This window comes from Mastigoproctus giganteus, chromosome 12 (assembly GCF_048544385.1).
Source record: "Mastigoproctus giganteus isolate SK-2022 chromosome 12, ASM4854438v1, whole genome shotgun sequence".
Lineage (NCBI taxonomy): Eukaryota > Metazoa > Arthropoda > Arachnida > Uropygi > Thelyphonidae > Mastigoproctus > Mastigoproctus giganteus.
The window spans coordinates 134,351,745-134,368,160 of NC_143586.1; the positions used below are offsets into that span (position 1 = coordinate 134,351,745).

Here is a 16,416-nt window from a genome sequence, read left to right on the forward strand (position 1 = left end):
AGCGCACTGCATTGCAAAATATAATAAAAATAAATTTCTACAGGTTTAAAAGTGTAAGTTAAAAATCCTTCCTCCAATAGCATGAACTTTGGAAAGGTTTAACTTCTGAAAGTTACGTGAGGTCCTCCTCTTTGGTTTCATCGTTTGCTTTTAGTTAGTCTAGTGGCCTTACAGTATAACTCGTTTGTATTGCAGTAAAGTGTGATTTCCTGGTTAATAAAGTTCTAAGGGAACATAATTTCTTTTAAATACTAGTGAATTATACAACTTGCACTGATCGATGTAGCATTTGCCTTTTATACAATAGACTGTAGTTTTCAATATCCATTTATTTGCTTATTCACAGTTCACTGGCTCGATCTGTCTAATAAGAGTAAATTAAAGAAGACCAAATTTGAACATATAGAGATTCATGATCTGGGTTTATACTTTTTAACAAACGGCCTCCGTAGCCGAGTGGGCAGGAGCGGGAGTGCAGTAGCACACGCTCTTTGAGTAGACCGGGGTTCAAGCCCCTGACTGCTGAATACGGTCGATCTGCCAACCCGCACTGGACCAGCGTGGCAGATTATGGTCCATTTCCCTCAGCATGAATTGTTGAGGAGGCTTCCATCCTGCAGTGGGTTGATAATGGCTGCACTTTACTTTTACTTTTTTAACAACGGAAATATCAATTCATGCCATTTAAGTACCACCAAGGTACATAATTTTATTGCATTCCAAATACGCGAATTGCATTAACTTCTACAATGGTCAAAGACCTATCAAAACAAACAACTCAACACACCCAAAATAAGATAATCTATGATGCCATGACAGTATCAAAATTTGTTATACAACTGCATAATAAATTTATATTTACACACTATTCTGCATAAAATAATCTAATAATCTTATTTTAGTACGCAATGTAAAAATATTAATGTTTTAATAAATATGAACACAGTAGTGACGTGTTATAACAACACTAATCACTATAGAGTTCAAGGAAGCCACAGGCTTTTGCTCCAATGGCCGAAAAAAACTAATTATTTGCTTCCCTGCTCACATAACTATCCAGTTCACCTATGAATTTATTCAAACTGTCAGCCTCAACTACCTGAGAAAGAAACCTGTTCCAGTAAACAACGATTCGCTGGCTAAAAGACAACTTTCCTATAATATATTCTAAACCCACTTCCATGTAATTTGAATTTATGGTCCTTATTTCTGGAATTCTTTATAACAGTGAAAATCACACCATTCATTTTGATAACCCCTCTCACAGCCTTATAAACCTCAATCAGGTCCACTGTGAGATTCCTGGTTGTCAATCTCTGTAGCCCACAAAGCGGAGTATTTCCTCGTACGTTCCTTTTGCCAATCGTATCATGCGAGTTGACGGACCCTTTCAAGAACCTCAATGTCTTTTTTCAGATGAAGTATCCATACATGAACCCAATGTTCCAAATGTGGTCTTACAATTGCCCTATACAGTGAGATTAGGGCCTCCCTATCTCTACAGAATATCTTCGGTAAATCATAGATAGGATACCATGGGCATTCCTGGCTGCCTATGTGCACTGCTCAAAACACTCAAATCTGCCGATATCGTAACCCCCAGATCCCTTTCTTCTTCTACTGTTTTGAATTCAACCTCACCAAGTGTATAATTTATTTTGGGGTTGAATTAAAAACAATAGTCCAAGAACCGATCCTTAGGGGACCCACTTCCGCCTTTACACCAATCCGAAGAACATCCATTAATCACAACCCTTCGCTTTCTGACTAGCAATGCCATGTTCCAGCTTGTACAGTAACCTCTCATGAGCGACTGAGTCAAATGCGTTGCTAAAATTCAAATAAAATATGTCGAAATTATTCCCTGCACCAACTCATGAGTAACTGTGTCAAAATAACCTACAAAATTAGTTAAACATGATTTTTCCTTTAAAAAAAACATTGTGTGCTATTTAGAATGCCGCATCTATCTAAATATCTCTGGATTTCACTCTTAAATCATTGTCCCTCTAAGAGTTTTTCCTACCACTGAAGTCAAAATAACCGGTCTCTAGTTATCAGTTTCGCTTGTAGAACTGCTTTTATGTATTAGTGATACGCTGGCAATTCTCCAATCAAAGGATACCCTCACAATTAACTTTAATGGTTCAATACATCCACTGGCGGCCTCCCTCAACATTACTGGATATATTTCGTCAGCTGCAGGAGCCTTACTTGCATTTATGCTAGAAAGTTTTTCTAATAAACAGTGATCTGTAATTTCGAGATCACTCAGCTTCACTCGCAGACACTCTTCTCAGAATGAATATTTGCATCTGTCTTTCTTCAGTAAAGATAGATGCAAATTACCTGTTTAATTCATCTTCAACATCAGCTCGGTTGTCTAAGACTTTCCCACACCGACTGCACAAAGGTCTGATCTGAATCGCTTTTTTCTTCCTTTATTCACAGACATGAAAAATTCCTTGACCCCATTCTTTGACCGGTGCTTTCACATATGCAGCTTGGCCTCTCTAACCTTGTCTGTGTTATAGGCTTCTGTAACTATTCCCTGACCAGCTGCTCCGCATTCATCCATTTCGACATCATTCTCCTAATGGTATTTATGCTCCTGGGTTCGGTGATTTTTTTCTTTCAAGGTATTCCATAATTCAATTGTATTCGCCTTCACTCTGTAATCCGCCCAATTAATAGACGCCATATAGCGCCGTAAACTGACAACATCCCTTCTTCTGAAATTAAAACCATTGCCTTTAACTACTGCAGCATCTTTCTTCACCTTCCAACTGAAGACTGCGTGATTACTACCTGCCAATGGTTTCTGTATTTTAAGCCCTGTGATGTCATGTAATTCGTGAGTAATGATGAGGTCAAGAATATTCTCACCCCTTCTATTATCTCTAACATGCGGTTACAAATAATAGTCTAGTTTATTTAGAAAAAATATCTTCATCATGAGTTTCCCTCCCACGATTCCAACCAATCTGGGACAGATTGAAGTTACCCATAATAAGACATTCAAGCTTGCTTGCCCATTCCATCTGCATTTAAAGACTCGTCATACCCTTCACAATCTCCTGTTCTGTAGATTACTCCCACTTTGATTAAACGTTTCCTTCCAACTAACTCACACCACAGAGATTCTACGCTGGCAGCGTAACTTCAGATTCAGCAAAATTTCTTTTCGCGCTCAGGCCGCTTTTGTTAAGAAGCATGACACCACCACCTCCTATCGTTCCTGAACACATTATACATACCACAGTGAACTCGTCATCCCCAATTTAAGGGGGGGGGACATCACGCTTCTGTTAGCCATATTATATCAGCATTAATTGTCCTAACCAGGAGTTAAAATCCAGTCATTTCATTGACAACTCCTGATATTACTGTAGGTACAGTTAAAACACTTTAGAGTATTCTTCTATAGTTTACTACCCTGATACACCCCTTGAAGTTATTTAGGCTTGTTTCCCTATTTTTCTCATCCTGCTCATTTGATACGTCGCTACCCTCAGAACATCTTGCCAACTTCGGCTATTGTGGCAAAAAAATAAGAATTGTTGATGGTGTTCGCTTTCATAACAATAATAACAGTATGTTTATGCACAAGGTCCTTTTTCTAAAATCATGGTATGGTACAGTAATAGAAACACAACAATGTGGTGACAAGTTGAATCAGATGGCTGGTTTGTCTGTTTGCACAATGAGAAAATTTAGATAATCTAAGTTGAAATCCTACACCTCTGCCTGAAAGTACCTGTTGAGTTGCACGTGAATTCCTCCAGTTCTTTCCAAATCTTTCCAAAGGGACAAAAAATCGCTTAATTCATAGGCTCCCCACGCTGATTAGGGTGAAACGTCTTACCACGACTATCAAAATGATGGTTGGCGAGATTTCGGCACCATCATTCTGGGACCTGTGATCATGGAGAGTCCCTCAGCCTTCCCCCAGAGCGACTCCAACTCTATGCCCACATCTCAGCCGTCTCCACCTATCCGATAGGTGGAGACGTAGCCTTTTCAGCTACTTTCATGTGCCCAGTCCTTGGATGCTGACCTTAATAAGTTCGCTTCTGACAGGGAATACAGACGTCGCATCCTTGAATTGTAATTCCCTATCCCTGATCCTTCTCCTCGAAACTCGTCTTAATGCTGCAAGTCATCAATACCACCTGATGTGAAGACGGCATACTAACTTTTCAGTAAGACAGTTAGTAATGATGGACTAGCTACTTCTGTTCAGTGCAAAGAACGTTGCCTGTTTATATCACTATATGTATATGAAATTGTTTTCGCCAAAGTCTTCTTTATATAACTGTATGATACTTGGAGTTTTGAGTTGTACTTCCAGATGTGCATTTCTTATGTTTTATATATCAATGCTCCCTATTTATGTTGTAAACCCCTGGCCTGGTAGCCGTGAAGGGCAACATTGCAATGTATCGAATTGTATTATCATTATTATTATCATTGCAATAACGATTTCTTTCTTATTTTGCCACACAGGCAATATTAATCCTTGAGGCCAAAGTTTTTCTCTGGAATGTAAACTCAGTTGCTCTTGGATACAAGAACTTCCAGCAACTGATTAGTGTCATTGCACAACATATCGTATGAACTGAATAGTTTGGCTTAACTTATTTGAGATTATGCTTAGATTCGAAATCTCAGTCTTCTGTATTGGATTCTTGCTAAATTATTTTACCACCTGCGCCAGTGAAAGCTGCTACTGTAATAACAGATTTTACATATTAAATAAAATATATTTTCCAAACTGTTTACATTATGTTATGGTATTTCACACGCAGTTCATTTATAGAGTAACTTTCTATCAGTTATTCTCTTTTATGTCACTTAGTGATCTACAGTTACCATGTGACATAAAAGAGAATAGCTAATCAGCATGTCAGAATACAATCAGGCTTATGTTGCCCGATTATATCATGACATGCCTATGTGTAAACCGGAGCTCCAGTATTGTCTCTGAGGGTATTAGACTGCATCTGCTACCGATAAATAATTGGTAATGAGCTCTATTATAATGTCAATTATGCTTTCCTCCAATTAGATTATCGAGCCCGGCGTGAGATAAGGAACTACAGAAGAGAAACGTCCATATGTGGATTTGTGAGTAAATTTTATGGGCAAGGGAATTAAAGAATCCATCAGTACTCCGATGAGAAATGAATGCGGATCTCTCTAAAGGAGCGACAAGTTTCAATACTGTCAAGGGCTGATATTTTACAAGAGAGTATCGAGTTTGCTATTTGTGGCTCCTTTGGCTAAAATTCCAACGGAGACAGGAAGGATTCTTGCAAATATTCTCATCCAACCACAGAATGAAATAAAACCTTCCAGTGACTATGCTCATCCTTAAGTTTTTTCCCATTATGCTTATTTCATGAACTGATATGCTGCGTTTTCAGCACTAAGTATGCCAAACAACCAAAACAGCCAACATTAAACTCGCGGCAAGTTTCATGTTTTATGGAGTTTACTGAACGCAGTATGCGTTGGTCTACTCAATAGACCTATTGAGAAAAACCTAGACCAATAATTCACGATTATCTACTTTATAATGAGAATACCTGTTGTTAAATTATATAGCTGCGTCACCAGCACACATTAAATCCTCGAAATAAACCCTTTCATAAATTCAAATAGTGTTTACCAACTACCATGGTAGTTAGACCTATTACTATAGTAGCTAAGTTGCCATGGTTAATTGGATTAGGTCTCGCTAGGTTAATTGGATTCTGAAGATAGTTACAGCAAATAGTCACGAATATGAGAATATTATTCATCCACACAAACTACTGTTACAAGGATAAATCCACTTGAAGAATTGACGACAGAATATAAGGAAATTATGAACAGAGTCAATTTCTGCTTTTTTTGGATTGCTAAAGCAACTCTAGAGAAAGTCTTTAAGAAATGGACGTTCCATGGCAGTACAGTAGCTGTTCTACTTCTCATCCATTTGTAAAAAGTATGGGTTCCAAAATTCAAAGCCAGATCAGAATGGTTTTCAAGTGGTAGACGAATTTATTGGTCAGGACAGGTTAGTAGAAGAGTCTTTTCTTCTAAGTATTGAATTTTTTGAACTCTCAAATCAGGCGTTGAATGTCATTTCGTGTTTGTAAACTGCTTTAAAAATATGTATTTAATACCAAGAACGATGAATAATTCTCACGATATTATTATTAATAACACGCCTCATGTGAGGCGTGACAATTAATAAAAGGCGATTTTTAAGATCATCTATTAACTGTAATAGACGCCTCAGAAAATTAAGAAAGATATACTTTTCATGTTAATCAAAATCGTTATACGAATTTAAATGAACTTTGGAAATTACGAACACACATGAATTTGGTTGATGCATGGAAAATACTTAAAAAATAATGTTCATCAATACTACCATGGTGTTTTCCTGGATGTGCTGTATAAGGAGTCTCAACGGACAAAAGAAAAAAATATATATATTCCATCCGTAATGTCATTTATATAGTAACGTGTTACCAGGCTTTGTTACTTAATACTAATAGATGATACTTATGAAAATGGACAGAAAGCAGAAGGCCTTCGTGGATATCACAGTTGGTATAATCACTATCCTTCCCTACACCGGGTGGAAAACCCCCGAGTCTGGGCATTTTTCACAACGTGGCTGAGTATTCCGCCTCAGGCGAGTGTAGCATGGTTTTTCAGCCAGAAACTCTGGTTTTTCTTCCAGAAAACAACAACTGAACCAGAGAACACACAATTTACAGACACATTATATATGGTGCCATATGGTCTGAGTCACTGATGTGCCTAAAACATTATAACAACCTAAGTTAAAGAATGTAGAAGAAAGAAAAACATCTAACCATTTGGAAAGTTGTGTCCGATGGATACAAATTAGCAGAAATCCGTAGGGAAGTTAAATTCGTTGTAAAAGAATACTGAAGTATTCTTCAACTTAATATCTTTGAAAAATTTCTTCCAGAGTGCAGTATATTAAAATCTGTCACCACTGTTATTATTTATATTGTCCATTAGAATGTCCATAAAAGTTCCTCCTATCGAAAAAAGTTAATTCAAAAGAGAATTTTGAATAGCTGGAATATTCCTATATTAGAATGGCCCTTTCAGCTACAACTTTATTGATTGAAACTGCTGCCCCTGAAGTTCGGATTAATGTCAAGCGCTCACTTCACATGGAAACGCATCCAGTTGCAAAGTAAAAGGGTGTTCCTAAGACGGCACAATAACTACGACCAATACAGTCTAGTAAACTAATACGAAAGATTCGAGCAATATTAAGGTACTACACGAGTAAACATCACTCTTGGACTAGACCAAAGAGTTCGAGTTAGCTTTAGGTTCCTCGAGCAGAATCAATGACTCGCGTAAGGCAAAGGTACCTTCAATTGAATTGTTCGTACATTTGAAGGGATGCATGACAGACACTGTGATAAGGTGAAAAGTCATTTCTCTGGTCGCCACCAGGCTATAGCGGGAACGCGTTATGTATGCTCTGTGGTTAGTCATGAGCAACGTACACGTTGATATCTTAGTGTTTATATTCAAAAGTCGACAGGAAATAACATTCAACACATCCAAATTACATATCGAGAATGTCAAGCTTAAGAGGACTAGGAAATGCATCCACAGCTGGGATAACGTAAAGTACAATATACTACATTTCTTTTCTAAAGAAATGGGGAATCAAAAAAGAGTAGAAAAAAACTTAAATGGACAATTCCTGGAATTATTATAAGTAAGAAATTGCCTAGGAATTCTTTATATGAACTGAGAACGATGAATGTTTCCATACAACCGAGATTGTAGCTTCTTGTTTTTAATATGAATTTTATTTCTGTTTTCCATTAATACTAATCTGAGTTTTTGCCAGGCCTTAAGTGACCAGGCAGGTGTGTGTGTATGTGATAAGCGCCAAAGAAACACAGTTAAATGTGGATGATTCATCTGAAGTGTAGCGATTATTCTGTCTAATCCAATGAAAAATGCAGTTTCATTAATGCAGAGTTTAATTTGCTTTAAATGAGAAGCCATTATTCTGAATAAAGTTGGGATTTCATGCATGATATTAGGTTAGAACATCGTTCTGTTCAGATACTATTTTGCATTCAAGCTGGATAATAATTTATATTTCTATAAGGTATTATAAATTATTAAATGAAGTCCAATTTTCAAACTTTCAGTTGAAATGCAAGAACTTAATATAGAGGCTAGAGAAAATCATACAAAAATACACCGAAACCAAGTGAATCTCACAAAGGATTGTTTGTGACTTGTTCACCCCACTAATTCGCACCGACACAGAATGAGATAATAAAAATCAATGTAGTGTAACTAAAAACTCGATTGGTTGTAAAAAGACAGATAAAAGTTCAACACATGGCAATCAATTGATTTGTCTGTATGGAACTGTTTAACTTACAATGAAATCGCTCAAGGATCCAGATTAAAACCCTCTGGAATCTTTCAAATTAGTATAACTTACTTAGCATTGATGTGTAAAATTTGTGATATATTATTATTTTAATTGCGACCAAGCTCATCCATCATTTTTTTCGTGTATTTATCTGTAGAAGTATGTATTCACAAGCCTATTTGCATGCTGGAAACCCTACGCCCTCCACCTGAGGTTGGTTAACTATTGTCTCTGTTGAAGAACACTTAGGAAATTCCTGGAGTCATCAATGAGATTCCCGACTCAGACCTCTCCAAATTGATGGCGATGTATTCTGCCGACTGTCACTCGTTTGGTTAGGCCTGAGTTTGAATCCTGTCAGAGACTGGAGGAATTTCTAAGCGCCTCTTTAATTGGGGCTGTATTTAGCCGATATCATGCGAAGGAGTAGGGTTCCCCTGGAGATTTAAATTCACATAACATGGTCTAAGTCGCTGATGTTCTTAAAACAAAAACACCATGAGTAGCATAAATGTCTAGAATAAATAAATTCACTGCTCCAACAGAAAGTATATATTGGAAGACAAAACACAAAGTTACTATGCAGTGATAACTGCATCTGTTTTTTGCCTTCCTTATTTCTTCCCTTTCAAAAATCGTACCGGATATGAAATTTAATGATAAAAATATGACAGAATTACAAATAGATCTTCGCTGCTCAGAAAAAGTCCATTTCAAAATTGTAGTTCCGAACTGTAATTATAATTGAACGAAACCGTAAAGCTGAGGTTTAAAAAATTTTAAAGACTTTCCGCGAAATGGTAGGGCTATCGTCGTGGGAGTTTGTTGGAGAAAGCGAGCTTTGTTCAGCCATTTCTCGCTGATGGAATCAAATAAATATTATTGCGTCTTTTTCTGAAGTTCTTCCGGGATGAAAACAAATTACTGTCTTGCATAAATTTCAGTGTTCGTTTTTCATTTATAGAATTATTCTTCCTTTTGATCAATAGAATGAAGCAAAATTAAATCTTGAACAGAAACTTAAATCTTTATAGAGAAATGTTATTTTAATAAAAATTCACTTTTGCCTTTTTGTGGAGTGTTGATTCTGCATGATTGCACTGTTTTGACATTTGTTTAGTTTCGGGATCATTGTGATTGGATCCAAGTTTCAGGTGACTAGCCGTGAAAAAAAACTCCTCTTGCTTTTCCTGGCACATCGAAGACATTTCATGTCCATATTGTGCCCTTTCCTTCTTCTGATAAGAGGTCAGAAGTCTGGGAACTCATCTAGCAAACACTTTACTCCTAAGCAACTGTTGATGGATGAAGTTCTCCAGAGACCCTATTTGGAGCTCTGTGGCTAGTTCTTTGATGCTAATACGGCGATCTTCCAGGATTAATACCTCAAAAACTGTAACCTGGGAAGTATTCTCCATAAACAGCGACAATTTCTTCATGGATTGCTTTGGGTGTTTTCCCTTGCACAAAAAGGAACCGAATCACTGATCTGGATACCACTTTATCCATTGTGGCATTTCATTCAGTGCTATAGAGAAAAAAAAATGTTATTTTATCAATCCATAACTTTTTCGATTTCTGTGTTGTTGTTTTATACTGATAATACCTATAAATAAAAAAGAAATATTCGTCTTTAGGTCAGTAAAAAATAAGCGCCATCAGACCTGCGCTTATTGTCTATTTCTGTTATCACTGCGACTCTCAATCTGTATATCGAACAGCGAATATTTTCAGTAACATAATTGCAAAAGAACAGTTTCCAAACTGAAAAGAAACAAATCAATAATCTCGCTCACTTTCTCCGTAGTTGTGAAGTTAAACGGTGGCCTGGTGATGTCATGATAGCGATCGTTAAGGCTGATTCGCCATCCTGATGTTGTGGCACAAGAACGCTAACTGTCACCTTCTCGCAGTTTTATTTTTCTGCGGAATCAGATTGATTTGCGAACAAAAAAATATAGAAAACTAAATTCGTTTTCATTGTGGTGACCTCTAGCGCCATCTGCAAGCTAACGGAATTGGAAGAAACGATTAAAAGTTTCAGTATAAAAATGCGTTGGATGTTTTTGCTCAGGCTCAGTGAACAAAGGGTCAAAATAGTTTATAAAAGAAAAATTGGAACTAGAGAGCTGAATTAGCTTTTGGTAACGATGGATAACTGTAAATGGGATGCGAGGTAACTTTGTAGGTTGAGTAGTAGTTTCGTATTTTAATGTATTTTCGTATTTTAAGACACCAAACGCACTAAATTCTAAAACTTCTCAGAAAACAGAAACCAACACTTTCTCCTAAGTAAAGGAACAAGTTAAAAAAAAGAAAACTTGCGTTAGGTTAGAAAACTTTTCCAGCTAATTTAGCCCCAAAATCAAATATGTGCATAATTTCCGCTTCTAATTCACAAGAATAACAATGTCGGACACAGTTATCTAAATGTGAGGAGGAGGAGAACTTCATTTGCAAACTTCCATGGAATTTTCTCTGCATATTTTGATCAGGTTTCGGTGCGAGTTTGAAACTTCTCTCAATGTTCCATCCTACTAAGGAATTCGGGAATCCAAACAGAATATTATTGAATATTATTTGCGTGAACCTTCATTATGCATATTAAAACAAAAAAAAAAAAAAAAAAAACCCGTACATTTTTATAGTATACAAACGTTTAATGAATAAATAATAATAGCCTATATAACTCAATTTTCAAACTCAAACTGTTCAATGTTTTGAACTCGATCATTTTTCAAAGGTTTCATAACCTTTGGTTTCGGTGTCCATATTTCTTGTATTCTTAAGTACATCAAACAATTTGTTTTCAATCCACTGCAAGATGAAGGCCTCTCCAGCAACTTTCCAATTTCGTCTGTTTTGTGCAATAAACATCCATTTACTACCCACGAACTCGTGAACTTCATCTGTCCATCTCCATTGTTCTCTTCCAGTGTTTTCTTTTAGGAATGGTCTCCTCTTGGGAACCATTCTGTTATTTTCTTGGTCCATCTGTCATCATGTCTTCGAGCTGTGTCCTGCCCAAATCCATTTCAATTCTTTAGTTTTCATAAGGTCCTTTATTTGTGTTTGCTGCCTAATCCATGTGTTTCTCTTTTTATCCAACAGTCTGATTTCTAACATAATTCGTTCCATTCTTCGCTGTGTAGTTTTCAGCTTCTCTTCCATTCTTTTGGCTAGTTAAACTTCCATAAGGCGTCGTGGAGAGTTCATTATTTTATGTTTCAGACAAATTAGGACAGTACTCCTCAGTATGTGACTATATTTCCTGAATGCTATCCATTCAAAATTTATTCTTCTCTTGACTTCCAGCCATTTATCATTATTACAGCTAATGGCTTGTCCCAGGTAAGTATATGAAACCACCTTTTGAATTACTGCTCGCTCAATGATTATATACCTTTCTGTGGCATACTTGTTCTTTATTACTTTTGTTTTAGCCATATTCATCTTTAGTCGGAAATCCTTACTAAATCTGCATAACTGATTAAGATTTTCCTCTAATTCTTCAGGATTATCATTAAATTACTCTCAAAATAATAATGAATCGGGATGGAAGATTTTCGATTCATTGGAGAAACAGAAAATTTCATCTTTTTTTAACAATTTTCCCTCGATCAGATCGTGCTCTGGTTAACTAAAATGAATCTAAAACACGTTCAAGGGAATATCCTATGTATATGGACGCGAACCTTCACGAAACCTACGATTTATGGATGAAGGTAGTATTTCACACCAGTGTGGTGCCAAAGATAGTGACCATATATCGAACTAGGTCTCAAACATATATTCGGCCAGTATCCAAATTTCCTCCTTCGATTGTGCATCGTACTGCATTAAACTTTTGAGATTGTACGGGTATAAGCTGCAGATATTTCTGTTTCTAATGGCCATACTGATGCGATTATAAGATACCACAAACAACCAATAGCCTTTTGTAAATTATTTAACTAAGAAGGCAAAACAAAAGTTTCCGATTAATTACTGAATTCTCACGTTCTAGTATAGGATTCTTGGGCAGGCATGATCATAATTTTCTTTACAGCAGATTGCTTCTATTCTTGCATGTCTTTTGACTTCAGCATCTACAGTTCAGCTCCAGCACCCGGATAAGTTCATTAATAAGAGTTGTAAAATCTATTTCATGTTATTGTATTCACGGTTACAAACACAAGCTAACACTACACAATTTTAGTATATATAAATTGAACTCAATGACAAAAGGAGGAAAGCTAGTCAGTGCCATTCGCCGTTCACCAAATACTCAAAGCGCATGGCAAAGCAATGACCACGGATTTTATTCTATAGCCTGTGCTTGAAACGGTTTAAGTTCAGAAGACCACCTCAAGTTTTAATTATTACTTCACAACCAATTCAGTAAATATTTAATATTAACATTTTACATGCTTATAATTTAATTCTTACCACATTTAACGCAAAAATATACTGAGAGTAATACAATACCAAATAGACAGTAAAGGCTAAATGTCGATGAGATTATTTGTTTAGATCTTAAAACGGGGTCATTTATAACACGCTTTATGATTACACACGTAATATATCGCTCGTTCACGATTAACATTGGAGAAACTGAAAACTCTTCTCACTCTCCATTTATTGTGTACCATTAAGTGAAGGGTAATCTTTTGTAAAATCTTATTAATAGTTTCCTTATTGCTAAGTTTGCTTAAACCTTTGACATGTTGCATTAATCTTAGCCATCACAGTTGTCGTCGGATATCACGTAACTAGGTCGATCGGCTCTCTTCTGGTCAGGGAAGCTACGAGCCTGGTCAGCAGGAAATAGAACTGTCAGCTTCAGTAATGGCTCACGTTTCTTCTCTCTCTCTCTCTCTGAGATTTACCGTCTTCCATACGAAATATTATTCTTCCTCCTCCTGCCTTTTCCTCTAATAGTTTGAAACTTCCTCTTCCTCTGGAATAACTTGCTCTGCTACATATCAAATATCACTAGCCGAAGCTTGAAAAGGAGGAGGGAAACTGCTCCATAATCCTTCGATCTTCGAAGAAAAGTAAACTATTATTTAAGTCATCGAAGTAATTTGGTTCGCTTTTCTCAGCTACCAGAGGCACCTTTTAATAGAAGGCTGCTAATAATTTCAAGAGAGATTGTGTGTTTGACGTATTAAATTCAAAGGGAATAGTTATCAGCTCAGTATTTGCTTATATTGTAAGTTTACTAATTATTCACATTTAACTGGATGATACAGTTTCTCAACCTCTGTAGTTAAAATGACATTAACGAAGATTACTTAACTTAGGAAATAAATTTAATAAAACGAAATCCCAATTACAGAACAATGTTTTATCTAAAAAATACTCCTGCGCTTCCTTTTATATATTATATCTGATATTTTTCATTTCTTTTCTTTTTCAGATGATAACGTCCTCCTTCCAGTAATGTTGGTGCCGAGTTAGGTGGTTCTTGCATAACCTCAGAGTAGGTGAACAAGCTTAGCGGGAAAGAAGGGCGACATGGATGTACAGACCGACAAAAAGGGACGTCAAAACGAAAACTATCCCATAGATGAAGTCGATGCTAAAAAGGACCATGAAGAGGAACTAACGGAGGTTGCCCCCTTGAAAAGTGACTATACCGATTCAGTGGTGAATGCAGAAAACAAGGAAAACGAGGCCAGTAACGCCACAGCAGCGGCAGGGTCAGGTAAAGATGGACGCGGGAAAGGTGTAAGGGAGTGGCTTTCAAAGTCTCGCGTGAAATGGTGGATTGCCGTACTTGTGGCGATTGTGTTGCTCGGAGTGGTTCTCGTGGCCACGCTGCTTGCTGTTGAGAACGGCGAAGAGCAGTACATTGACAACAGCGTGCGGCTCATGCAGATAGTACCCAAGCCCAACAAACCGAAGAACGTGATCTCATTCAGACATGGCAGCATCCCTACAGAGGGCGCTGAGTGGCCATTCTTGACGTCACAACTGGAACGTCTTGTTGAAGCCTACGAAAGCACGAAGCGGAGTCCAAATGTTACCGAATGTTACGGATCCATGCCACTAGAGGGCTCTCTCTGCTTGTTCGACATCCGACCAGTCGCTCTGGAGTGCAGCAAAGCCAACAACTTCGGTTACGATGACGGAAGACCCTGTGTGTTTCTCCAGTTCACCAACATTACCGGCTGGAAACCAGAGCCGTATACCACTCGTGATTTGGAAAGTATGAATGACCTACCCGATGATCTGCGATTCAGTTACAAACCGAGTGTCGTCTTCCTGGACTGTCAGGGCGATTCCATTGTGGACCGTGAGAACATGGGTCCAGTGCAGTACTCTCCCGAAAGAGGTTTTCACTATAAATTCTTTCCTTACAAAGGTCATCCTGAATACATGCCGCCATTTGTGGCAGTGCGTTTTGAGAGACCAGCGATAGGTGTCGCCATCAGTGTTACGTGCAAATTGTGGGCCAGAAACATTAATCACACAGATGATAGTTTTCCCAGTGGCAAGATCTGTTTCAGTCTTTTAATTGATTGAAGGCGTTTCGAAACATTATGTGCACTGAATCATCACCTAAACAAAGATGTCGGTCAACGAAATACGCAAAAAAAAAAAAAAAAAAAAAAAACTGTGCCAAAAGAATTCGAAGAAAAGAATGCTTACCTCTGCCTGTTTTATCGTACGCAGACCTCTTGCCAGTCACCATTGTCAGCGATCACATGTTAGCCAATCTCGTGGATTACCATGGAGGCTGCTAGATTTTTTTTCCAACATAAAAGCCCACTGCCCTTGTTGCTGGATGTTGTGTTTGACACTTGCAAGAGTTGATGATCCCTTTATGTGGCGAAAATTGTTAAGAGAGTGTGGCAGACGTTCATGTTACAGCTGAGTGTGTGATATTTATCATTATCTTGTTGGTTATACGGCATACGCCTCTTGTTTCATGTTATAAATGTGAACCCCACTAGCAAAGAATTATTTAAATTATTACGATGACAGGCACAGTTAGTGTATCGAACAGGTAGCTTTGAGGGTGTTATTAGGTACTATGTTTAACCCCATGTAGAAGTATTACACACCAAAAGATGATTTCTAAACTGTGATAAATTAGGGAAAAACGCTATTGTTGACAATTATTGTTGAAACAAACAAACAGACAAACAAAAACACCTGGTTTGCTCAAATTCTCTAAATATAGAAAGTAATTTATTTAGAATGAGAGATAATATTAATTTAGAGTCATCGACTGGTACTCATTGTTAATCTAAAGCAAAAATACAAAACAAATAACATAGGAAATACTGCTAATAATAATGACCAAAAATCTATTCGATTGCATTTTTCTTTATATGCTGTTTCTGTAGGAAACGATGAGTGGAACTGGCACGCACGCACACACAGCAATTAGTCAATAACTGGTTAACAGTTATACATAAAGATAACAGATTTCAATTTTTTTAACTGGAAAGGCATATTAGGCCTAGCAGTAAGATGATGTTAGATTCTTTCATTTTATGTACAACGTAAAATATGTGGCAAAATCTGTAATAATTTATTCTCTTTACATCCGTACAAGTTTAGGGCAAAGACTGAAATATAAATTTTCGGAAGATTGACTTGAATGCCTATATGTTGTGATATATGGAGTTGGATATATGGAGTTAGTTCTGGAGAAACGTCCCCATCTCTCATTTGGATTACTAATACGGTTATTGTTTCCAAAATTTATTTAGGATTAATCCAGCGATTAATCAATTGGTTTGAACACTGAAAACAACGAAACCTTTTTATATAATATGAATGAGCTTCATCAATCCTAAGTAGAATGCTTACCTAGGTGAATGAATATTTTGATCTGCATTGTTTTGAGATAAATAATCCGGTTTAATATCCGATAAGCACTATACACGTTTTCTAAAAAAATATATTTCATATTAGGGTCACCCAAGGACAAACTTAACCAATTTATTATGTCCATAAATGGTGTATGTTCTCTAGTA

General features: G+C 37.0%; 1 protein-coding gene across 4 annotated transcripts in view; it reads left to right on the plus strand.

Moving 5' to 3' along the window:
- LOC150077442 (sodium/potassium-transporting ATPase subunit beta-like) overlaps window positions 1–15,539 on the plus strand; it is a 165,420-nt gene extending 149,881 nt beyond the window's left edge. For all 4 annotated transcript variants that reach the window (XM_090386659.1, XM_090386657.1, XM_090386660.1 and 1 more), the window contains one exon: window positions 13,845–15,539. In XM_090386659.1, the coding sequence (XP_090242785.1) occupies window positions 13,943–14,953 (1,011 nt within the window). In that variant the 5' untranslated portion in view covers window positions 13,845–13,942 and the 3' untranslated portion in view covers window positions 14,954–15,539. The remainder of the gene's footprint in view (window positions 1–13,844) is intronic.
- The last annotated feature ends 877 nt before the right edge of the window (window positions 15,540–16,416 follow it).